A 25,601-nucleotide genomic window follows, 5' to 3' on the forward strand; every position below is an offset into this window, starting at 1 on the left:
ACGGCAGAAACTATCACAGCCTCGTAACTTAACTATATTTCAAAAAACTAAAAAAAAAAAAAAAAAAAAAAAAGATATAGGAAAGGGGATGAGTGATGGGGCAAGGTGCCCAAAAAGTGCAGTAGGTTTGGAGGGAAAGATAGAGGAGACTAGAAAAATGATTCTTCTTGGAGGAAAAGATGTTTGCAACGACAGATAAGACCCCTAGTCATGGCCCAGAAACTAAAGTTTAAGCTTCTTTCAGGCAGTGCCCATATTTGATCATATATGTACATCTCATGAAAAAAATAAAACTAGAACAATGCTTTGCGGGGGGGGCTCAAAAAACGTGAATAAAAGCGTAACAAGGCATTGAGTTACTGTAGGAAGTAGAAAGCTTTTCCATTTCACCCATCACCTCTCTGCTCCCACAGAACCTGTATCCAGGCACGCAACCAGAAACTTCCAGCGCCTGGAGGTATCACTTTCTACTCTACATCCGAGCGAGCATTGCACACCCCCGCCGAAAGGGGGCGGGCCCCACAGAGGTCTCGGGAGGGTGGGTCTGCGGCCCTGACCACCACAAACCGACCAATGCCCGCGGCACCCAGGGTGGAGAGACCCCCAGCAAAGCTGACCGTCTAGGGACTGGCCTCCCGAACTCGCTCCCCAGTGCGCCGCTACCCTGGACACCGCCACGCCGCCCCAACGCGGTGCCCCCGCCGCCCGCCCTGGCCTTCTCGGTCTCTCCCGGTACCCACAGCAGCAAACCCTCCTCCTGCGGGGAGACCCCAGAAGCCTCCTTGCTGCCGTAGCTCCCTCGCAAAAAGTGACAACCGTAAAGCTGGCTCACCTCACCAGGCCACTACCGGCCCCACAACCGCCGCGCCCGACTCTCAGCTACTCACGCCGGCCCCGCCTTCCTGAGCTATCCCACAAGTCCTCGCGTGGCCTCGCCCCGCCCCCTGGAGCCAGGACGGAGCGTGCGCAGAAGATCAGGTGCGCTGAGCCCTCCTCCTCTGGGTGGAATCAGCCTAGAGGATTGACAGGTGTGTTAAAGCAAAATCTGACTCTGCCTGCTTCCAGCTTCACAGTAGGTACTCCAAAAACTGCAGGATCATCCTGGCCTGTTCTGATTCCCCACATAATAATAACTTGAATAATGCTTTGGATCGCTCCCACTGTTATCCCTAATATTTGCCTTGCTGGTTTGTAACCGTATTTTATCACTTTTGTGCATATGAAAATCACGTGGGGGAATTCCCGTCGTGGCTCAGCGGAAACGAATCTGTCTAGGATCCATGAGGATGCAGGTTCAATCCCTGGGCTCGCTCAGTGGGTTAAGTATCTGGCGTTGCCGTGAGCTGTGGTGTAGGCCAGTGGCTACAGCACCGATTCAACCCCTAGCTTGGGAACCTCCATGTGCCATGGGTGAGGCCCTAAAAAAAAAAAAAAAAGAAAGAAAAGAAAAAGAAAATCATGTGGGAAAGTTACTGTTTCTCTACCATGAACAGGCTATGGTAACTATACTAATTTTGCAGGGTTTTTTTTAATCTTTAAGTACTTGTATTTGGCAAATCTGTTCTTCAGTCTGACTACCTTGCACTTTTGCAAGTAAATTCCTTCCTTTTCTAAGTATCTATCTCTGAATCTTTCTTGGACGTGTGTCAGTATTAAGACCTATCTTTTGATGTGCCCTAGCCACTAAGTGAAAAGAACATGAAGCTTTTAACATTATGTGCTTCTGCTTCCTGTGTGAGTGAACTTTCATTTTCATGGCAAGTCTAAAACTGTAAAACAGGAGTTCCAGTCGTGGCTCAGTGGTTTATGAACCCGGCTAGTATCCATGAGGACGCAGGTTCAATTCCTGGCCTCAGTGGGTTAAGGATCCTGCGTTGCCTGAGCTTAGGCGTAGGTCACAGACGTGGCTCAGATCCCACATTGCTGTGGCTACAGCTCTGATTAGACCCCTAGCCTGGGAACTTGTATATGCCACAGATGCAGCCCTGAAAGGCAAAAAAAAAAAAAAAAAGTATAAAACAAAATAAAATTGTAAAACAAAAATAATTTTAAAAGCCCGTGAAAACAGACAGAAACAAATAAACCTTTCCATCTGAAATAGCCCTATAATTTTTTCTTTTTAGCTTTTTTTTAGGGCTGTTCCTGCGGCATATGGAGATTTCCAGGCTAAGGGTCGAATCTGAGCTACAGCTGCCAGCCTACGCCACAGCTCACTGCAACGCCAGATCCTTAACCCACTGAGCAATGCCAGGGATCGAACCTGCAACCTCATGGTTCCTAGACAGATTCGCTAACCACTATGCCTCAACGGGAACTCCTAATGTGGTAATGTTTCCATTTCCTTTTCATCTGTATATGTTTTTATATTTAAAGTGGGTTTCTTGTTACAACATATAATTGGGTCTTATTTTTGTTTTTGTTTCATTTTGCTTTTTAGGGCCGCGCCCACAGCATATGGAAGTTCCCAGTCTAGGAGTTGAATTGGAGCTACAGCTGCTGGCCTACACCACAGCCATAGCAACATCAGATCAAAGCTGCATGTGCAACCTACACCACAGCTCTTGGCAATGTGGGATTCCTGACCCACTGGGCAAGGCCAGGGATGGAACCCACATCCTCACAGATGCTAGTCGCATTTGTTTTCAATGCACCACAACAGGAACTCTTGGATCTTGTGTTTTAATTTACTCTGAGAGTCTCTAACTTTGATTGGTACATGAAGAACATTGACATTTAAAGTGATTACTGATATAGTTGTATTAATATCTACCATTTTCATTACTGTTTTCTTTTTGTTGCCCTTGTTCTTTGTTCCTATTTTGTCTTCTACTCTTTTTTCTGCCTTTTATGCTTTTGAGTATTTTATATGATTCCATTTTCTCTCCTTTCTTAGCATATCAGTTATACTTCTTTTTTAACTTTTTTTTTTAATTTATTTCTTTTTTCCGCTGTACAGCATGGGGACCAAGTTACACTTACAAGTATACATTTTTTTTCCACCCTTTGTTCTGTTGCAATATAAGTTTTTTTTAACTTTTTTTAATGGTTGCCATAGAGTTTGCAATATATATATATATACTCAGCTAAACCATGTGCACTTGCAAATATCACTGCCACTTCCTGGATAGTATGAGTACTTTATAATAACAAATTAATCCTAATTCTTCCCTCCCGTCCCTTGTACCTGTCACTCATTTCATATATATATGTGTGTGTGTGTGTGTGTGTGTGTGTGTGTATTTATACATAGATACACACATACATGCATACATACATGCATAAGTATGTATCATCAAATATATTGTTATTATTATTATCTTGAACAAACTGTTATCAATTAAGAATCAGAAAAATGAAAGTTTTTATTTTGTCTTCACTTATTCCTTCTTTGACACTCTTCCTTTCTTTATATAGGTCCATGTTTCTGACCTATATTAGTTTCCTTCTCTCTAAAGAACTTCTGCTAACATTTCATGCCAAGCAAGTCTACTGGCAACAAATTCCCACAATTTTCATTTACTTGAAAAAGTCGTTATTTCTCCTTCACTTTCCTTTTGAAGGATAGTTTGCAGGGTACAGATTCTAGGTTGGTGAGGGTTTTCTCTCAACACATTACATATTTCATTCCTCTCTCTTCTTGCTTATATGGTTTCTGAGAAGTTAAATTTAATTCCTACCCTTGTTTCTCTATAGATAACGTGTTTTGTTACCCTCTGACTTCTTTCAGCATTTTCATCTTTGATATTCTATAATGTGAAAGTGATATGCCAAGGGGTAGTTTTTTGTTTGGATTTATTCTGCTTGGTGTTCTCTGAGCTTCCTGGATCTGTGGTTTGATGTCTTACATTAATTTGGCGAAATTCCCAGTCATTATTGTTGCAAATATTTCTTCTATTCCTTTTGCTCTTTCTCCTCCAGGTATTCCCATTATGTATATGTTACCCCTTCTGTCATCCCACAGCACTTGGTAATGTTCTGTTTTTCTTAGACTTTATTCGCTTTACCTTTTGGTTATTTAAGATTCTATTGGCGTTCCCGTCGTGGTGCAGTGGTTAACAAGTCCGACTAGGAACCATGAGGTTGCGGGTTCGATCCCTGGCCTTGCTCAGTGGGTTAACGATCCGGCGTTGCCGTGAGCTGTGGTGTAGGTTGCAGACGTGGCTCGAATCCTGCATTGCTGTGGCTCTGGTGTAGGCCAGTGGCTACAGCTCCAATTAGACCCCTATCCTGGGAACCTCCATATGCCACGGGAGCAGCCCAAGAAATGGCAAAAAGACAAAAAAAAAAAAGATTCTATTGAACTATCCCCAAGTTCAGAGATTCTTTCCTCAGCAGTCCAATCTACTAATGAGCCCATCAAAGGTATTCTTCATTTCTGTTAAGTGTTATTTTATCTCCTGCGTTTCTTATTGATTGTTGTATGATCGGGCCACCCAAGATGGCTGCCTTCTTGCTTTCTGTACATCCCCTACTCTCCCTGCCTTACCTACACCCTATTCTCATGACTGATTTCCTTCTTAATCATAGAGCCTAATTAGTAAATGTCTACTACATGCCCCAGGTCCCAGCTACTAATTGTTCTAATCTTTAGATCACAGTGCCTCCACTATGATGGTTTATCAGAAGGGCGGTGAGGGGCATGCTCTATAATTGGTATCCTCCCTCTCCCACATCCCCCCTACCCCCTTCAGTAGTGAAGACCACTGCCATGTCCTGTCCACTCTCTGTTGCACCACACAAGACCTTGCTTCAAATAGGTAAGCTCCCCCATCCATTAAACCATTGATATTTCTGTTGCTGACTTTGGGCTCTTTCTTTGGTCTTGAGGCTGGGCAAGTACAGGGTTGGCAGGCCAGAGTGAAGCCCAACAATTATTTCCTAGAATATCCATCTCTTTGCTTACACTGCCCATCTGTTCTTGCATACTGCCTGCTTTATCCGTTAGAGCCATTAGCATATTAATCATAGTTGTTTTAAACCCCTAGTGTAATTCCAGCATTCCTGCCATGTCTGGTTCCAATGTTTGCCCTATCTCTCCAAATTGTGTTTTTTGCCTTTTGGTATGGTTTGTAATTTTGCAAGCAGATAGTGTGGGAATCCACAGAGAAAGAAAACTAGATGTGGCTTCTTTTTTTTTTTTTTTTGGCCATGCCCACAGCATGTGGAAGTTCCCCCGGCCCAGGGATCAAACCCGACCCACAGCAGTGACCCAAGCCCCTACGGTGACAATGCCAGATCCTTTACCTGCTGCATTACAAGGGAACTCTCATACCTTTCTTAACAGGAGAGAATCCATTTGGGGCCTAAGCCATTTTGTAATCGAAGCCTGGCCACCACGCTTACCGTCGAACAGGCCTCAGTTATTAAAGATCTTAAGGGAACAAAATAATGCAGCAACAAATGACTTACCTGGCAAGAAAAATAACAATAGCAAAAGTAGTATAGCAGGTATAAAGATTGCTAGTTCTATTACAGTGGTAAAGCTTAGCCTGAAAAGCTCAGCCACCACATCCACTGGTACCTAAAGAATGATGATGTTGACCTTTTCTGACCCCGACTTCAATCAGCTAAAGCTTGGGCTTTAGTTGATAGCCCAGCCCCCTTCATGAATATGCATGTCCCTTTAGCTTAAAACTGCCCCAGTTTTGCTGTTCAGGGAGGCACTGCTTTGGGAAAGATCCCCAGTGTTCTCCTAATTTGCTGCAAGGTCATGAATCCTTTCTTCTCCGGGTCTTTGGCTTGGTTGTGTCTTTTGGCTTAATACCCACCAAAAGGTGAACCCAGTTTTCAGGTAGCAATTTTTTCTTGGTAGCCAGACATGATATACCAGAAAAATGAAGTGCTGTAAGTGGGTCTTTAGTAGTGTTGTGGTGAGGTGTGAGGGGAGGGAAAGCATTCTGTAGTCCTTTGTGGGTCTGTCTTTTATGCAGTCTGTGCCTCTGTCCTGTGAACTTCAGGTTTTTTCTCCCCCTTTCTGTGGAAAGGATGGCTAGAGTGGACTGGAGTTGGGTCTTTTTTCCCTTCCCCAGTCAGTTAGGCTTTGATTATAGTCCAGCTGGTTAGGCTCTGGCTACTTTCCCTTGAGGGCACACTTTCTTAAGAAAGACAGAATGTTCTGGAGGATTTCATATTTCTTTTCGCATGACTAAGGGGAGTTTGCTCATGTGTTTACTATGGGAGCCTGGTGGAGCTCCTGGAGGTAAATCCCACACCATTGTGAAGGCTTCCCATGACTAGATCCCCTCAAGTTTTTAACTCGCAGGGCCATCTGAACCTCCAGCAATTCATCAATGCCAGTTCAGGTTTTCCTACCCCAGCATGGTTTCTGCTCAAGCGTCTCTATTCCAGTGAGCGGTGTCTTCCAATATTCACCTATCTTTCCAATCTTGAGGGCAGTAGTGTCTTCTTACAGATCCAAGAAGAATTGTTGGTTTTTCAGTCTGGTCAGTTTTCACTTGTTATCAAGTGGTGACTTCCAGGCTCCTTATATGTGGAACCAGAAGCTGGGAGGGCACTCCTTCCACTCTTACATTACAAGTCCACCAGGACCTATTCTCTCCAGATCTTAGCTAGAGAGACTTGGTGAGTCCTCAGGAACTTGACCAAGATATGACATTCCCCAGGTCATCCTGAAGCGCCGCCAAAGCTAGAAGCATCACTCCCAGCCCAGCTCCACAGGAAAGGTGGGAAGACAGACAGTTGAGGGGGCCAGATGCCAAGAAGAGACAGATGTCAAGTTTTCTTAAATGACTTTAATTGGAGACTCAAGCCCTCCAAACCATAGTTCAAGTCTCGCTCTGTGGGACAGCATCTGGTGCCCAGGAGGGTTAGGGGAGAAATGCGTAATTGAGGTTGAAATAGGGAGCCCCAGTCTCCTTGTCTTCCATTCTAGAACTTATGCAAATTATGGCTGCTGAATAAGACTTAAAATAATTATTAGTGACATCAAGCTACAGGTTGCTTTCTTCTTCTGATGAAAAATCTTCCTCCTATGGGCGGAACTCTTTCACAAACTATTTGGAATCAAAATACAGCTCTGTAACTGTGCTAAATATCTACAAGCAGGAAGCTTCTGGATGCAGTTACTGAACTGACTGCTGACTGCAAAAAAAGCAGGTCCACTCCCACCCCCTCCCCAGTGTACTCACTGCACCACCCATTACCCTCTCCAGACCCTGTTCTGAGAGGATCTAAACCCTAGAAAAGACCAAAGACCCACCCTTGACTCCCAGGGCCTAATTTCTTTAAGGCCCCAGCATAGGGGAGAATTAGTTTGTAGAGCTGTGTACAATAACAGCCACTGTAAATCTTCAATTCTTAATAGCGTTCTTCCTAAGAACAAGTGAAAACACCTTCACAGTAAGAATGTGATCAGGTTTGCCTTTTCATCAACCCCCGAAAGAGGAATGGGGCAAACCCCTTCCCTTTGCGTTAGAAGGAAGCACGAGACCTGGAGAGGTCAAGGACTTAGTCAGGGTTCCACCTCCCATCAAGGCAAAGAGCCACCGAGGCTGGCTGCTTTAAATCCACAGAGGAAGCAGTCTGCCCTGCGAAGGCATCGGAGTCCCACCTTCTGTCAGGACTGTTTCCAAATTGCTAGAAGACAAAGATTAGTTTCTCTAATTTGCATCTTTTCTCTCTTTCCCATGTGGGCATTTCCCTCCCAGTCTCCTTCAACCCCTCCCCTCCAGAGCAGAGCAGATGGCCTCTCAGCCCTGCAAGAGCTCTCGCTGCCCCCATGCCCCTTTCTAGCTCGAGCTTTATTGGGTGGAAGACACCACGTAGGCTGTGGCGATGTACTTCTTGCCGTTTCCGTAGGTTGACTTGTCCCAGGTATAGGTCTGGATGGCCAAGGGATGTCCACCCAGGCTTAGTGAGCACCTGTGGAGAAAGATCACCAGATCATAGGGACCTGCTTCCCTCCACCTCTGTCCCCAGGCTGGAAGGATCAAGTTCAACCCACAGAAGGGCTCCACCCTGTCTTTAAGGGCCTACAAGGGAGCTGCCACTGCCCTTCAGCCACTGCCTCCAGCTCCCCACATTCATGGGGCCCTTTCAAAATCTGTCTATTTTCCATCTTTTTTTTTTTTTAGGCCCACACCTGCAGCATATGAAAGTTCCCAGGCTAGGAGTCAAATTGGAGCTGCAGCTGCCAGCCACAGCCACAGCCACAGCCCACATGGGATCCAAGCCACATCTGTGACTTATAGTACAGCTGTGGCAACACCAGATCCTTAACCCACTGAGCAAGGCCAGGAATCGGACCTGCATCCTCATGGACGCTAGTCGGGTTCTTAACCCACTGAGCCACAATGGGAACTCCCTAACTCTTTTATACACTGAGGTCCTGCATAGGATTGCACGTGGTGGGGAGAGGGGGTGGTTCTGCTGCCGAGATGAAGGGTAACAGCCACTGATGTAATCAACAGCCTCAGGCTCCGAGTGAGAAAACCAAGACCCAGAATGGAGATTTGTCCGAGCCCTCGGAGCCACTGAGACTTACACTCTGCCTGGCCTGGCGATGAAGCACAGGGAATAGAGGGCGAACTCAAACTCAGGGCTGCTGCCGATGAAAGCTGAGCCCACTTCCTTGTAGTAGCCGTCCCAGTTGAACTGCATGGCCAGCACATCAGGGTAAGAATCCCACTGCGGAGGGAAGAGCAAAAACGGGGGTCTGGGGAGGGTCACGGTGTGGAGCTGGACACAGGGGGACTGGGGTTTGTTGAGGGCCCGTGGGGACCTGGGTGAGCTTGCTGGGGAGGCTGGCTGCTTAATTAATTAATTAATTTTTGGCTTTTTAGGGCCACACCCACAGTATATGGAAGTTCCCAGGCTAGGGGTGGAATTGGAGCTGCAGCAACTGGCCTCCACCACAGCTCACGGCAACGCAGGATCCTTGACCCACTGAGTGAGGCCAGGGATTGAACCCGCATCCTCATGGATACTCGTCAGGTTCGTTTCCACCACACCACAACGGGAAGTCTGAGGCTGGCAACTTTAGATCAACAGAGACCCTCTGGCTGGAACTGCCTGGGCACATCTCCCAGGGTGGCCAGAGTCCGCATCCATGTGACCGATGCCAGGGGAGCAGGGACATAAGTGTCCCCTATGGCCCTCATGTGTGGAAAGAAGGACAGTGTATTGCCCCCAAATTATCCCCAGGCCCAGGACAGCCAAGGTTTACTTTTTAATAAAAATATAAGAAGTTTAACTCAGACTGGCCAGACTGAAACTTCAGCTGCCACTGCACTCTAAGGAAATTCAGGCAGCAGGTAATTGCATGTCTTGGGTTTTCCTCTCTGAGGATCCTCTCCCGCCCCCACCCTCCCACCCAGAGAGGGTACCCTCCACCTCCTACACCCTGCATCTTGGGAGCCTTCCCCTTTTGGAAGCATCCTGGCTGGCGAAACAAGCCCTCCAACAAATGGGGAAGTCCTATTTCCAGCGCCCATTAGGCCACCAAGAGGGGCAGGGCTGAGAGACAAGTCTGGCTGTGTGGGCTGCAGAAAGCGGACAGGACGTCTGGGGGGTAACGAGGCTTCTCCAGCCCCGAGGGCCGGCGCTCAGTACCCACAGGCCCGTCATAGATGTGGCTGTAATAGTCCACCAGCCCCTCCTTCTCCTGCATGTAGAAGCGGATCCATTATGGAAGCCGGTGACCTTGCCTTTTTTGACTTCCCCTGTAATAAACAGAGCAAGGCGATCAGGGCCTCCCCTCCGACCTCCTTCCCCCTCCCACGCCAAGGCTGTCCCCTTCTCCAGTCTTGACCCCAGAGTGTCCACCCCGACTTCCCGGAGTCCCTCACATCCCTGTCACCGCAGGAAGCCCCCTACCCCATTTCCACTCAAGCCCTTGGGAGAGTTCCTTCTCCCGGCTGGCCTGGGACTCATCTGAGATGCTCCTCTAGCCACCTCCCCAGGAGCCAGATTTAGGGTGGGGAATGGGCAGTGTCGTCTTGGGAGCCCCAGGAGCAGAGGGCCATTGAGAGGCAGACATCCGTGGCCTCAAACCCATCTCCCTTCCTACGGGTGCCCCTGGGGAGCCCCGGTATCTGGTCTTCTTTCTCCCTTAGATACTCCAGAAGAGACCGGTCCTCAAAACCGGCCCCCTTGGCCTGGAAGGAGACGTGTCCCACCCTGCGTCTGAACTGGCTAGGCTGCTGCGCCTCGGAGCTGCCCTGCGCCTGAGGGAAGCGTCTCTCGTCATCCTTTCACCTTTCTTTCCAAGTACAGTAATCCCACCTGAGAAGACGTGTTCAAAGCCACTGGAGTCGCCCTCTTCACTGCCTCTTGAGTACAGCCCAAACCACATGTTTTTCAAGTCGTCGACGAACTCCTGTTCTGAGCTGTAGCGATCTGGAGAGAGGGACACAGAAGACTTAGGAGAGGGGACGGTGGGGCCAGAGCCTGGGAACAGGGAAGGGCCGCCTGCTCCAGCTCAAGAGTCATGTGGGGTCAGCGAACAAATGTATTCCATTATTCATTCAACGATGATCAGTGGGGCACCTATTTTGTGCCAGGCCCAAATCTAAAGGCCGAGGCTTTAGCAGGGAATCACAAAGACACGATACCTGTCTTCAGCATTTACACCACCGTGGAGGAGACAAATAATAGGCAAATAAACAATATGATTTCAGGTACGTGCTGCGAGGAAAATAAAGCAGATTCTCCCATGATGACTGGAGATGGGAGTGGGGTAGGGCTCTTCTAGAAAGTCAGATCAGAAAGGCCTCTTTGAGGAGTTCCCGTTGTGGCCCAGTTAAGAATCTGACATAGTGTTTGTGAGAATTCAGGTTCCATCCCTGGCCTTGCTCAGTGGGTTAAGGATCTGGCATTGCTGCGAGTTGCAGCATAGGTTGCAGATGCAGCTCAGATCCCGCTTTGCTGTCTGTGGCTGTGGCGTAGGCTGACAGCTGCACTCCACTTCACCCCTAGCCAGGAAATTTCCATGGGCTATAGGTGCGGCCCTAAAAAGAAAAAAAGAAAAGAAAAAAAGGGCCTGAGAAGGGAGCACTAGTCAGAGACCTGGAGGACAAGGAGTAAGCCTTGTGAAGACCTAGGGGGAAGATTCTTCCAGGAGAAGGAATGGCAAGCGCAAAGGCTCCAGGACACCTTGAGCTAGGGGTTCAAAGGGCTGAAAGTTGATGTGGCTGGAGCACAGCGAGCAGGAGGAAGGGTGGTGGGAGAGGCGGTCCAAGAGGCAGGCAGCAGCCAGTCCTGCAGGCGTGGCAGAAGGTTGGATTTCAAACAGTAATAAAACTGGAAGTTCCCATTGTGGCTCAGCTGTAACAAGCTCGACTAGTAGCCGTGAGGATGCAGGTTCGATCCCTGGCCTCACTCAGTGGGTTAAGGATCCAGCATTGCTGTGAGCTGTGGTGTAGGTCACAGAAGCAGCTCAGATCCCCTGTTGCTGTGGCAAAGGCCAGCAGCTACAGCTCCAATTCAACCCCTAGCCTGGGAACTTCCATATGTCAGGCATGGCCCTAAAAAAAAAAGTAAGAAAACTATTTTACATTTACTGCATATGTTCTATGTGCAGCCCTGTTTTAAGTGCCTTCAGTCCTCACATTGATTTTTCACATCAGGTTGGTAGTAATTACCCCAATTTAGAGATGAGGAAACTGAGGCAGAGAGGTTATAGAACCCACACAAGATTGCACGCTTCATGAGAGGTAGACACAGCCCTTGAGCCCAAACGGTCTTGCTCCAGAGACCCATCTCTCAATTCCATCACTTCTTGGGGGTGGGAGAGCCACTGAAGGGTTTTAAGCAGGGGAATTCTGTGATAGGAGCTTTGTTTTTAAAGAATCTTTCTGGCTGTGTAAGGAAAAAGGCCAATGGGCCTATGAGCAGAAGAAGGGACACCAGTGTGGGGGTACCACTCTGTCCAGGGCAGAGGTGGTGGTGGCTTGGATGGAGGCAGCAGCCGTGGGGGAGGGGTGAGAAGTGAGCAGATTCCCAGATAGATTTTGAAGCTGGAAGTGACAGATGTTCCGGGTGGAGGAAAGGGGGATGGGAAGCGGTGAGGTAAACAGAAGAATTGCTCCTGGGCTTTTGGCCTGAGCACCTGGATGAATGATGGGGTCATTATGAGCTGGGAAAGACTGAGGAGGGGGCAGTTAGCCAGCCAGGTGGAGCTGATGGAAAGGCCATTGGGACCAAGAGAAGGGTCAGGGCCGGGGACCTGAATGAGGGAGCCATCAAATATCCGTGGTTCACTGCCCAGAATTGTGTGTGGAAGGCACAAAAGAGATACCAGGCACATTCCTTCCTCTCAAGGACTTACAGCACAGTTGGAAAGCAATACTAAAAATACACGGAATAACAGAGAACAGTTTCACATGCTGAGTGGCTACCACTTACTGGGTGCCAGGCTTTCCAATGAGTGCTTTACATGCATTAATCCCGCGAGACCCCATTTCACAGAGAAGGTCTGAGGGTCTAATGGCCCAGGGTCATATGCATCATTAGCGAGTGAAACTAAGTCTCTCTGGCCCAAGGCTATTTTGGGGACACACCCCAAGCCCTTGACCTCCGGAGATACACTGAAAGTCAGCTGTGTGCCAACTGCAGTAGAAGCAGCTTCATAAATTCAGTGGGATCTGAGCTAGAACTCGAAGGATAAGTGGGATTTGGACGGGGACAGAGGTGAAGATGGGGTGGCTGATGGACCAGGGCTCAGTCTCCACCTCCAAGATCCTCTTGTTGTTCACTATAAAGGACACCAGGGGGCGGTGTAGGATCACACCCTCTTCCCAGGGCTCGCTCGAGTGTCACCGGTTTTACCTAAAAACAGGGTTACCAATGCCTAACGGGGCCACAGGAGGATGCAATACAGCGGCGCTGAGCAGAGGCGACCCCACGGCCGGCAAGGGAAGACCTGGACGGAACCACCCCCAGGCAAGGCCCAGCGGCCTGGAGTTCAGGAAAGGAATCTGGCGGACACTCACAAACACGGCCCGTGCCAAGAACTCCTGCGGCCCAAACCTTTTTTGGTCTGATTCAAACGTATCTCTATCTGGAGTCGCTCCAACCAGAACCCTTCCGGGTAGAACGTCCCCCTCCGAACCTGTGTTGATTTTCTGTTGCTGCTTCCCCAGCAAAAACGTGGAGGGGGCCAGCCTCCTTGCTGGACTTAGTGCCGGAGGAGGGAGCAGAGGCAAGAGAGAAAGTGGTGCTGACTCTGGGATCCACTGAGGTGGCAGAAAAGTGCCCTGGAGGAGAGTGGGGCGACTTGTGGCCTTCCGGGAACCCTGAGACTGAGGCAGCGAGTGGGGGGTAAACGAGGTGGCTAAGATGAGGTCCAAAGATAGGGTGGGGGTGGCTTCCAAAGCAGACGGAGGAGTCTTCAGTTCCTGCCTCTGGGCTCCTCTCTGGCCCCTTCCCTGTCCCCGCCCAGAGATACACTGCCCCCACCCCCACCCCCAGCATGGCCAGCTTTGGGCGCAGGGCCTGGGGAAGGAGGCTCCTGCCCCACTCACTCTGCTGGTGGAGGAAGCCGTAGAGCGTCTTCATGACAGCCGTGCTCATGATCTCCCTGAGGAAGGTGTCCTGCTCAGCCAGCTGCTGGGCTGTGAAGTGCTCCCCGCGGCCCGTGGCCCGCTGGTAGTTGTTGAGGAGGTTGATGAAGGCTGCGTAGGTCGGCTTGGAGAAGAGCTTCTCATTGACGTAGGTGAAGAGCCTGGGAGAGGTGGGGGGAAGCGCAGTCAGAGGCCTGGATGCTGGACACGGAGCAGAACCCATCCAGGAACGTCCAGATACAGAGGGCAGGGCAGCGTGCGAGGGTTGGGTCAGAGGCTGGTGGGGGGACTTGAGATACTCTTGGGGACAACGCATGAGGTTGGTCTTTTCTTTTTTGTCTTTTGCTTTTTAGGGCCTCCCTCGCAGCACATGGAGGTTCCCAGGCTAGGGGTCAAATCAGAGCTACAGCTGCCGACCTACACCACAGCTACAGCAACGCAGCATCCGAGTTGTGTCTGTGACCTACACCACAGCTCATGGCGACGCCGGATCCTTAACCCACTGAGCAAAGCCAGAGGTCGATCCCGCAACCCCATGGTTCCTAGTCAGATTCGTTTCCGCTGTGCCACAGCAAGAACTCCTGTGAGGTTGCTCTTTTCTTCCACTCCATTTCTGGGAAGGCCAGTTCTATCTTCAGCCCAGCCAATCCCAGAAGCTCCCCAGTGGGTCCCCACAGGCCCTCAAGATGGCTTTGTCTGTCTCTGGAGACCTATTTTGTCCCTTTCCCTTTGATCTTGCCTGCCTTCAGGCACCAAAAGAAGCAAAGCCAGGGAGTTCCCACTGTGGCTTGTTGGATTAAGGACCTGACTGTAGCAGTTCTACTCACGGTGGAGATCCAGGTTCAATCCCCAGCCAGGTGCACTGGATTAAGGATCTGGCATTGCCGCAGCTGTGGCATAGGTCGCGGCTGCATCTTGGATTCGATCCCTAGATCCCTGGCCCAGGATCTTTCATATGCTGCAGGTGTGGCCAAAAAAAGAAGCAGCAAAGTGGGGGAGAGATTTTGCAGAGGCACAAATGGAACTCACGGCTCTGGGCAGCGGTCCACTTGGTCTCTGGTCTCCGAGGGCGGGATGCGGTTTTGGCTATTGAGAATGATGTCTTCCTTCTGGGCTTTGTTGGTGTCTGCCCTGTAGATCTTCTCAGAGATGCTCCGCAGCTCCTCCTTGGTGATGGCATCGCTGCTGTGCGAGAAACCCTCTGGGAGGAATTGGGGGAGGGGTATCTCAGAGCCCAAGGGAGGCTGGGGGCATCCTCTCCTGGGAACCTTCCAAAAGCCAGCAGTGGGGGAGAGGGGCTGCAATCAGGCACCCTAGTGATTGCAGGGCAGGGGCCTAGGGCCTAAAGGATCCTTAAAATAGCCCATGGCCTTGCCCACAGAATGTCCACAAAATATCCACACAGCCCCCTGCCTTCTGGAAGGTTCTCTCACTTGGGCGTGAACCCTGGAATGCTTGTGAGAGCAGACTGGTCCCCCGCCCCCGACAGACTTTCTGATTTAATGGGTCTGGGATGAGCCCTAGAGTTTCCGTCTCTTTTCCCAGGCTAGGGGTGGAATCCGAGCTGCAGCTGCCTGCCTACACCACAGTCAAGGCAACAGGGGATCCCAGCTGCGTCTGTGACCTACTCTGCAGCTTGCAGCAACACCAGACCCTCAACCCACGGAGCGAGGCTGGGGGTCGAACCCGCATCGTCGCGGACACTAAACGACTGAGCCACAACCAGAACTCCGAGTTTCCATTTCTAATAAAGTTCCAGATGCTGCTGATGCTGCTGGTCCCGGGACCACACGTAGAGAGGGTCCTTCTGTCTCTGGGGCTATGCGAAAGGGAGCAGGAGACTGACCATGGCCACACAGGCTCTCGAAATCCTCGCAGCAGTTTCCAAACTCCCGGCAGCGGGCATTACAGTGGCACGGGTGGTGCTTGTCGAAGGCTTCCCAGCAGCGGCCATGGCAGGAGTCGGGTGCGGAGTATAAGTCTGAGCGGACAGGGAGGAGGAGTGTCCCGGGCCGGCCTCTAGGGGTCGCTGCGTCCCGCCGGTTCCCCGCCCGCCCCCGCCGTCCCCTGCCTCCCCCGAGCCTCGCTCTCCTGCCGCTTCCTATTAAAGAACTTCAGGGAAGGAAAACAAACAAGCTTCATGGGTGCACGCCCTTCACGGTCAGGAAGTCCTTTCTGGTGCCCAACTCTACTTTCGGGCCTGTTGTTTTTATAATCGTCCCTCTCTAAAAATAAAACCTCAGGCTCTTTCCTGCCTACCCTCCAGGTTACTGAGGGCCCCAGGGGCTTCCTCCCACCCAGACCCTAAGACTCCAGCGAGCCCTCCTCCCCACTGCCAGGTGATGGATTTTTGGGGTCTGTCTGGTTTGGCCTGGGCCTGTTGCCGCCAGCACGGCTGCCCCCCTTCCCTTGTCACCCACTCGAGTCCTGAGTCCTTATCCCAAAGGCCCCCCTTTTCCGAAGGCAGACTCACTGCTGGCTGGGGCCCCCTCAGCCTCTTCCTCCAGCTCCAGGAATGGCTCTGGATCTTTGGGGTCCTCTTCAGCTGTAGGTCAGAGAAGTCAAGTCACCACCTGTCCCCAGGGGTCCCTCCTCTTTATCCCTGATTCTCAGTCCTCTCGGCCTTGGGGACAGGCACGTGCAGTGGAAGAACCTACAAAACTGGGGCTAGGGTACAATGAACAAGCACCAGGTGGAGGAGGAGAAAAACTGACAATGTGAGACAGAGGGGGATTGAAATCCATTCTCAGAAGGGAAGGAACATCCCCAGGCGACAGCCCTCCCTGCCATGTACCCTGCGGTACTCAGGGTGCTTGTCTGTAAAAAGCGGGTGGGGGCCTGTGGCAGGAGGTGGCCCTTTGGCTGGACATCTCTGAGGCGGGCATGACTTTTCTGTAATGTAAATTGCTAGGTAAGCAGGCTCCAACCTCAAGGCCAAGGCCCTCGCTTAGGAACAGCCCTCACCTCTAATAACTCCCGGTCAGAGTCAGGGGTGAACTCCTCCCGGGCCTCATGGAATAAGGACTGTTTCCTGAGATACCGACTTCCCTTCTTTCTTCACAGTCGCACTTGGCAATGGCCACAAAGGCTGTGTTTGGAGGGAAGGCGTGTTCAGAAAAGCACATTCCTGTTGCTGCCCCATTTCTTTTTCTTTTTCTTTTCTTTCTTTTTCTTTTTTTCTTTTTTTTTTGGCTACACCTGCAGCATCTGGAAGTTCCTGAGCCAGGGACAGAACCCAAGCTACAGCAGTGACAACACCAGATCCTTAACCCACTGCACCTCAAGAGAACTCCTGCTGCCCCATTCCTTTGCCCCACTCCAGGCTGAGTGACTGCAGCCTTGGCTCTGGGCAGAGAAGGGTGGAATGGGAGTGGGGGTGGGCAGGAAGAGGAAGGGATGCTTCTCTCTCAGCACAGAGTGAAATACATTCCACCCCTCCCCCCACCAAACCCCACTATTACAAGGTGCTTCAGAATGTCACTGCATTAACCAGATAGTGTTATTACCATCACAACCGTGGGGGCAGGTTATTTCTTCAGTCAACAAACATCTGACCCCTTGTTTTCTGCCAGGCTGTGTTTTAAGGGCTGACAATCCACCGGGTTCTTAACTCCACCACATCTTACTCAAAATAGACTTAGGCGAGCTGATCTAGAGTCTCAACCATCATTTATAATATTTTTTTCTATGGGAAAAAGATTGAGTGGCAAATCAGAGACTTAGTGATGAACTGGCTCCTGGGCTGCTTATCATCTCTATCTTAAAATGCCAACCTCATGGTCCCAGGTGACAGGACTTCCCATGTCTGCTGAATGGGGGCCAGGGCAGCAGAAGATGGGGCAACTCTGATTCTGGCATTGAGCTCTGGGCCTGGGTTTCCCTACCTAGGCCTGATCAGCTGAACTTCTGCTGGGATGTATGGTGTTTTCCTATAAATTGAATCAGCATTCCTTTGGGTGGAAGCAGCTCTGAGGGCACATGGCTGGATTAGCAGAGCCAGCCACTGTAGACCACTCTTGGGCAAATTAAGAAAAAGTACTCTTTTCTCTCAGCAGACACAGCTCTTCACCAAGACACACAGCTTGGTGAGAGGGGTACAAGAGTCATCTTTGCTCCAACTCACCTTCTCAGCTGGGGGACCTTGTGCAGTGCCCAACCTGCACAACCATGCCAGTGGTCTTGCTGGCCATTGCCTGCCGTGGCTTCAGCTGACCATGTTTTCCAAACTGGGCGTCAGGGCATATAGTTTGACAGTGAATTTAGCAAGGTTTCTGTCACAAAGCTGAAGGTCTGGGAGTCTAAAGCCTTGGAATCACACAAATGAGGGAATTACTCAAAATGAGCTTTTCAAATGATTCACGTGAAACTTTGTGGTTGGAATAGCAGAGGAACAACTGTCATTCAGGGGTGGAGCAGGTCCCGTTTAACTGCTGGCCTGGGACTGACAGGTTGCAGATGTGCAGCCACTCAGTCCACTGCTGTGATGGTCCCTGTGACACCAGGCAGTCTTCCTGGTGGCATGCGAGCTGGGAAAGTGAGTCCCCTTTTTCTACTTCTGTGAGGAATAACTGACAACTCGTGCTAAAATAATATTCCCCCCCCTTGCAATTTTTGGAATTCAAGTTTCAAGATATTGTTAATCCTGATAGTTCAAACGGACATTCCAGGAGGATGACATCTGTTTTATTTTAAGCTGGGGTTTTACTTTGGAACATCCTAGAAAAGCCGCGACAAGTGGTGGCCAAAGCCCTGACCCCTGCTCTGCCTGTCAGCGTCTTTTGAGCCCTGCCATCAGTCTGGACACCCTGGCAGGGGTCCAGCAGGCTGGGTGTGGTCATGGCATCGCTGGCCATGCCTCCCAGACCCGTCTCTCCACAAGGAGCCTCACCGATACACAGGTGTTCATAGTCTTCACAGCAGTCCCCATGCCGGGGACACCGGCGGTCACACTGGCAGGAGGCATCTCGGTCAAATTTCTCATGACAGCGGGATGCACATGACTCCATTTTGCCTATGGGCAGTTAAGGTCACAAAGTTAGCTCTCTGGGAAGCCTACTCTCCTCATCTGGGTACTCTCCGCAGGAGGGTTCACAGACACAGGCAGGGCCCCACCTGGCAGAGAAGGTCATTGCTGGCTTCCAGGAAGAAAGACATGCACAGCCACCCAGGCATACATAAGTCTCACCCCTGCCGCCCACCACCCACCACCCACCCCCACTGACTATTGCAGGGCTCATAATATAGACCCAGGATCACAACTCAGATACCTTTTGGAGTTAGAGCTGTTCCACAAACGAGTCAAGAAGACGTGGGCAATAGGGAGAGGTGGGGACTGTGACAAACTTGGAAACGATGCCCTGCCTGAGCTTGGCAGCCACTAGCAGCTCCAGCCAACTGTTGCCAGGCTGGGATGAAGGCTCAAGTGTTGCCAGAGCCTTCTGTTTTTCAAGAGAAGCCTTAAATTTTATGTGAAGTTTTCCAATTTTTAAAAATCCAGACAGACCAAAGAAAGAGGTCCGTGGGATGGGCGTAGCCCAGAAGCCGCCATTCACCTGTCTGGTAGAGGAGGATGAGTCACCACGGCTCCAGGGTCCCTCCTGCCCTCTCTCTCTGACCCATCCCCTGCCTCTCATCCTGTCCCTTCTATATCTCCTGCTTCTTTTGTTCGGTCTCCTCTGCACCCTCTTTCTCCACATGTCACATCTTTCTGTTTCCTCTAGCCTTGGGACTGTGTTTGTATTAGTTTCGCTTAGGGTGGGGAATGAGGCGGGTGTGGGTTGAGAGCTGGGCTTGGGAATAGCATCTGTCATATAACCACAGACCGCATCCCTTGCTCCAGCCAACTGGCTTGCAGAAGCAGGCTTTTGGTCACAAGCGGCATAAGACAAGACATTTTGAAGGAAATGGTACAAACCCACCACCACCCCTAAAAAAAAAAAAAAAAAAAAAAAAAAAAAAAAAAACAAGCCCAACACAGCAAAGACAGCAGAGGGGGCACGCCAGGGCAACAGCTGGCTGGGCACCGGTTCCTTCCACCCTGGTCTTTAAGAGTGATAACAGAGTCTTTGTTTCCATTTGAGGTTCCTGAGGTTTGGATTTAGCTGGTATTGGGTTTAGGGTCAGGCTGTGGGTTACAGAGAATGTCAAGATCAGAGGCAGAGTTACAGTTCTACACTGGAATTTGTGACTGGAGAAACTGAAACCTAATTTAGGCCAGGGTTGGGGTTAGTTAGATTAAGAGCGACAGTGAGGATTAGGGCTTGGGTTAATTACTGATAAAATAACATTTTGTGTAGCTGTTTGGGTAAGGAAAGCGGAGTAGGTTTAAAACCACATATGCAGCACAGGGAATTATATCCAGTCTCTTGGTGTAGACCATGATGGAAGATAATACAAGAAAGGGAATGTGTGTGTGTGTGTGTGTGTGTGTGTGTGTGTGTATACATATATATATGTATATGTATATATATATACTTTAATAAAAAAATGTTTTTAAAAACCATATTTGGGGTTGAGGAATGTGTCAAGACTAGGAGAGGAGAAATAATCCCAATTTTGCCTTAGGTTAGAATTGAGGTTTACGGAGTTCTCGTCATGGTGCAGCAGAAATGAATCCGACTAGGAACCATGAGGTTTCGGGTTTGATCCCTGGCCTTGCTCAGTGGGTTAAGGATCCAGCGTTGCCATGAGCTGTGGTGTAGGTTGCAGACGTGACTCAGATCCTGCGTTGTTTGGGCTCTGCCGTAGGCCAGTGGCTACAGCTCCGATTAGACCCCTAGCCTGGGAACTTCCATATGCCGCGAGTGGAACCCCAAAAAGCAAAAGAAAAAAAAAGTAATTGAGGTTTGGTTCCAGTTGCAATTTCACACAGGGATAGCATCAAAACTTAGCCTGGATTGGGGTGGAGGTCAGAATTAGGGATGCAAGTTTAGTTTCGGGTTTGAGTTCTGGGATTAGGGTTTATACTGAGCCTAAGAGGGGAGGACAGCAGAGAGGCCAGGAACCAGAGAGGCCAAATCGCTCAAGGCTGGAATGCTGGGCCTGCTGCTTCCCGGCTACATGATCCTGGGCAGGTTATTTGACTTTCTGTGCCTCAGTTTCCTTCTCTGTGAAAGGGCGATAATAATAGAGCCCATCTCATAGAATATTCATAAGAATTAAATATTTATTTATTCATTTATTTGTGTCTTTTTAGGGCCGCATGTGCGGCGTATGGAGGTTCCCAGGCTAGAGGTCAAATCGGAGCTGCAGCTGCAGGCCTACATCACAGCCCCAGCAACACGGGATACTTAAGCCACTGAGCGAGGTCAGGGATGGAACCCACATCCTCATGGATACTAGTCAGGTTCGTTACCACGGAGCCACGATGGGAACTCCCAAATGAGTTAATTTTTGTAAAGCCCTTAGCACAGTGCATGACACACGGTGGTGCCACGTAAGTGTGAGTTAGATAAATGGTGGCGACATTCCATGCCATCTTCAAGGTGGCAAGTACCCAGACTGGCTGGAGCAGTCTTCCCTGTTTCCATCCTTGATCTGGCTGACTCCCCGCTCCTGGGTTTCAGCGGGATCATCCCTTGGGCTGGGGTGTTGGCGCCTTTCTGTTGCGGACAGTTTCCTAGCTGACATCAACTCTGTGAGTCTGTGTTCTTGACATCAGAGAGGTGCCAAGTCCAGGTTCCCCCAGGTCCTGAGGCAACTTCCCATCGAGTAAAGGGCCTCAGCCAGGAAGGTAATTCTCATGAATTGTCCCTAAAAACGACCAGGTCCAAGGCCGCTTGTCCCTCGAGGCCCAGGGGATCTTCTCGTGCATCTTAAATGATGCTCCTTGGACTCAAATGCAAGGCCCCTAAGGAGGAGTTTTCAAGCCAGGGGGAAGGGCTGTGTCAGCTGCCTGCTCGGCCAGGCTGGCAGTACACCCAGAATCTGAAGGGAGAGAATTCAGACAAATCAGGGCAACGTTCTTAATGGGCCAGATCAACAGAGTCCAAAGAAGGGATTCACGCCATTCCAGCAGCTGGCACCCGCTGAGAAGGGGTGAAGTGAATAGTCAGCTCTGTGGAGCTCAGGAGAACACTCCCCACTGGCCCTGGCTGAGTGGACCTTTTCATCTCTGTTCAAGAACTTTGTCCCCAGAAGGAACCCCAGGCCACGGATCCTTCATGTGTCCCTGTAAACCTGATCTGCTTCGAGAGCACCTTGGGATCTGAGTAGGGAGGCGAGGGCTGGTAGGCACCTCCCGTGCTCTTCTGGGGACACTCGTATGGCTCATCACCCTGACTTCTCACCTCAGTATCTCCTGTTCACACAAATGCTCCATGTGCGCCTCACTCACCAGCCAGGCACTGAATCACTGCTCCAACAACCTTTCAACCCTCGTCTGTCCACCCCATCTCTCTCGTTCTACCTTTCCTCGTTCTGCCTGTCTTATCCCGGAAAGAGTCTCCCTCCATTCCCTGTGAAAAGCTTATCCCCCTTCCCACCACCCCCTCCTCCCCATCCTCACCCCCACCTAACACACTACATTTCTCTGCAAATTTAAAGATTTTAATAAGCCAGAATACCCACTCCTATCTACACTGCCCACCGAGAAGCTTGGTCCCATGCCTGGGTGTCCCTATATGGCCAGTGCTCAGCCCTTCTGATGGTTCAGAGATCCTATGTCTCTGCTTTTCTGGGGGCCCCAGATGCTGTTTCCATGGAGACCTGAGCCAACCAAGAAGATGCCCTTCCAGGACCAGCTTCCTGCCTGAGTTCACTTGAAACAACTGGGTACCTGAGTCTGGTTCCCACACAATTCATACTCCTGCATCTAAGTTCTGAGATGTTGAAGGTTGTTTTGTGTGTGGTGTGTGTGTGTGTGTGTGTGTGTGTGTGTGTGTGTGTCTTTTTAGAGGTGCACCCATGGCACATGGAAGTTCCCGGGCCAGGGATTAAATCCGAGCTGCAGCTGCCTGCCTACACCACAGCCACAGCAACACCAGCTCCAAGCAGCATCTGCAACCTATGCTGAACCTTGAGGCAACGCTGGATCCTTAACCCACTGAGCAAGTCTGGGGATTGAACCTGCCTCCTCACAGACACTATGTCAGGCTCCTAGCCTGCTGAGCCACAACAGGGACTCTTGAGATGTTGGAATAGGTCTAACACTTCAGCCAAGTGTTAGACCTATCATCCACTGGACCCTCACCTTCCCCTCGGCCCCACACCAGCATCAGATCACCATCCCCAGGGGCAAGGGCTCCACCTGCACCTTGAAGCTACTGTTGCCCCTGCCCTCAGGGATGTCCCCTGGGGACCAAACGTCTCCAGCGGCTCTCCTCTCCGGACACTGGGAAGCCCTAACCCCACGGCCTCTCCTTCACACTAAGCTAGAAGCTCTCACGCTGCCCTCACTCTACCACGAGCCTTGCACCACCCGGGCCTGGCCTCTCTGCTGTGGGTGCCCAAGTGCAGGTACCCGAGCCCACCCAGCGTGGGAGGCCTGGGAACGGCTTTCCCCTCCAAAGGCTTTCCACTTAGGAATCTCATTAGGGGTCTTCGTATCCACCATCTGACCGGAAATGATTGCAAGAGTAAATTTTCTATTTAGATAAATCTCTATATAAATAATATTTTATATCAATATATTACATTAATATTTTGTATTAAATTTATTGTCCACATTTTATTAATAGAATATATAATTAATGTGATACAAATGTAAATATATAAATGAATTTATATATATAAATGAATGTTTTATATTTATTTTGATTTATACTCACAACCATGATCAAGGACCCAATCCATGGAGCGCTCACTCCACGTAGAGCGCCTCTTAGACCTTATCTTATGCAGTCCTTACAAGAGCCCTATGTAGGAACAACTGGGGTGGGGTGGAAAGGGAATCCAGCTTGGATTCTCTCTTCTCTGGGCAGAGGAGGACTCTCCTCACACCCCTCAGCTCAGCCCCCTCCCTCCGCACCCTTCCCACTCACCCATTAACCACCTATTAACACCTCAGCAGCAGCACCTGCCAGCTGCCAAACAGGAAGCGGCTCCTGTCCTCACCTGCCATCCCATCCCCGGACCGCTAGGACCTTTCTCTGCTTCAGTTCCCCTAATGCAGGACGGACCACTTATGCAGCCCCGAGAGCACGCCGCCTGCCTCCTGGTCAGGGCTCTTCCAGGTTCCCCCCTCCTAAGTCTTTACTCAGAGAAACTCCCAGCCCAGACAACTCACCCATCCCCGGGCAGCAAAGGAAGGGATCAAGGGCAGCCAGGCCATTCAAACCCAGTCACTCACAGCCCATCTTTAGACCATACAGTGGTCCCAGGAAAAAACAAAAAGACAAAACAAAAAAAAAAGCCTTGCTAAGGTCAAAAGTCAGGTTGGACGAAGGGATGCTTGGGGCTCGTCTTCCAAAGTGGCAAGAAGGGGCTTCCATGACATTCGTCCACCAGTTGCCCTGAGGAAGGCAACTCCTTCCTCAGACCAGGCCAAGTCGAAGGTGTCCATGGCATCAGGACAGAGTGGCCCTCCCTTGTCTCTCTACCTTCACCCTCTACCAAGTCCCTCAACTCTCTGCTGCTTTTCGCAGGACCCCCTGTCATCCCCACCAGTCGTGACTTACCTGCCCAGGCCAGGCCGCAGAGCATGGCCACTATCAGGGGGACACAGGCCCTCATGATGTCCAGCTGAAGGCCACAAGGGGGTTGGCAGTTGGACTTTCACTGGCGTCAATGTGAATGTCACTGCTCCCACAAGAGCCTTATTACCCAGGCGGATCCTTTTAAAGACATCAGAACTTGTGGATCTGGTGCCTCCAGATCCTTCCAAGAAGAAAAAGGGGAGGGACCCCAGATGGAAGGAGGCGGAGAGGGGGTGGGACCCTACAGCTGTTTGAAGACAGGGGCAAGGTGACTAAGCAGGCAGGTACTGCCAGATGTTTAGAATAGATAATGCTAGCTGTTGGTAGCTAGAAAATAGGTCATGTAAGCAGGCACAGCATCTTGGGCCTAGTTTGGTGGGGTTCTATGGCCAGGTGAGGAGTACCTATGGGCTCATCTTTGGGTGATACCCTCCAAATGCCCACCTACCTGCAAACCACAGGCCTGACCTTCCAAGAGGCTATAAGCAGCTCCATTTTTGAACTCCAGGAATAAGCTCAGCATGAGGAACAGAGTAAGATGATCATTACATGTTTGGCAAACAGAAAGTGCTTCAGCAAACCTTGGGGTCGCCAGAAGGAAGGCAGGATCTAGGCGTCATGGGTCAGGAACAAATGCTCTTCTTACTACACGAGCCGCACATAGCTACATCACCCTAGAAATATCATGCAAATGAGCCTCTCACTCTTGCTGAGTCAGCATCTCAGGTTTTACTTGTTTCAGGTTCTCACAGGCTCCAGGTTTATGAGGTTGGGGAGGCCAAAAAGCCTCTTAAAATCAGCCGAAGGACCCACCCTTCGTCTCCTCCCTTCATCTCCTCCCTTCATCCCCTGTTTCATCCTCTCCCCCAAGGACCCCTCCCCAGAGAGAAGCGAGCTTCTCAGGGCTCCCATCTCCCCAGATCTGAGAGCAAAAGTGCAGCAACATGGGGCTGCCAAGTTTTTCCCTTCTAGTAAAGGTAAAATCTTCTAAGTGAAATGCCCTTTCTAGAAAGCATGGCATGGAGATTCTCAGCCCTCTCAAAAAAAGTCTCAGAAAAAGGCAAAACTGATGAGTAATTGAGACCACTCAGTACTGATTTTGATTTTTTTCCCCCAGGATAGCGTGGGGGCAGGGGTGGGGAGGCACGCCCTCCTCAGCCAGTGTACTCGAACAGAGGAGTCTGCGTCCCTCTGTCTTCAGTTTTCTCCTCTTTGAAATGATGAGGTTGAAGCCAATGACCCTTCCAAGTTCTGATCTTAATTTCCAGGCTTCTTGCTCCTGCCCCGGGGTGGTGGGTTGGGGGTGGCCAGTGGCTTAAGGAGAACCCCCCAACCCCTCTGTGTGGAGATGAGACCAAACTCAAGGCCCCTCAGGGGTGGAGAGAACAGCCGGGGGCAAGTCACCTTGCAAGGCACTCAAGGCAGAAGCACAACGGGGAGTAAGCCC

At 50.4% G+C, this 25,601-nt stretch overlaps 2 protein-coding genes and 1 long non-coding RNA gene across 12 annotated transcripts in view; 1 reads left to right on the plus strand and 2 right to left on the minus strand.

Moving 5' to 3' along the window:
- RPAP3 (RNA polymerase II associated protein 3) overlaps positions 1-923 on the minus strand; it is a 98,082-nt gene extending 97,159 nt beyond the window's left edge. For 5 of the 8 annotated variants that reach the window (XM_021092589.1, XM_021092590.1, XM_021092591.1 and 2 more), the window contains exon 1: positions 833-923. The gene's annotated coding sequence lies outside the window, so the exon portion shown is untranslated. The remainder of the gene's footprint in view (positions 1-832) is intronic. The other 3 variants (XM_021092588.1, XM_021092587.1, XM_021092593.1) reach the window with 3 other exon arrangements.
- Positions 105-10,640, plus strand: LOC110260775. Of its 3 annotated transcripts, none has more exons than XR_002344182.1 (3): positions 105-1,028; positions 8,430-8,634; positions 10,074-10,640. It is a non-coding gene; the product is annotated as an uncharacterized LOC110260775 (long non-coding RNA). The 3 variants fall into 3 exon arrangements; XR_002344183.1 differs by having other exon boundaries at positions 990-1,072; XR_002344184.1 differs by having other exon boundaries at positions 995-1,076.
- Positions 6,733-24,972, minus strand: ENDOU (endonuclease, poly(U) specific). The gene is given in 11 exon segments (XM_021092594.1): positions 6,733-7,881; positions 8,504-8,646; positions 9,575-9,645; positions 9,648-9,680; positions 10,243-10,356; positions 13,482-13,681; positions 14,550-14,721; positions 15,367-15,501; positions 15,994-16,065; positions 18,409-18,531; positions 24,137-24,972. Coding segments are annotated over 11 exon segments (1,239 nt in total). The 5' UTR covers positions 24,192-24,972; the 3' UTR covers positions 6,733-7,760.

Source organism: Sus scrofa, chromosome 5, assembly GCF_000003025.6.
Source record: "Sus scrofa isolate TJ Tabasco breed Duroc chromosome 5, Sscrofa11.1, whole genome shotgun sequence".
NCBI classification, from domain to species: domain Eukaryota; kingdom Metazoa; phylum Chordata; class Mammalia; order Artiodactyla; family Suidae; genus Sus; species Sus scrofa.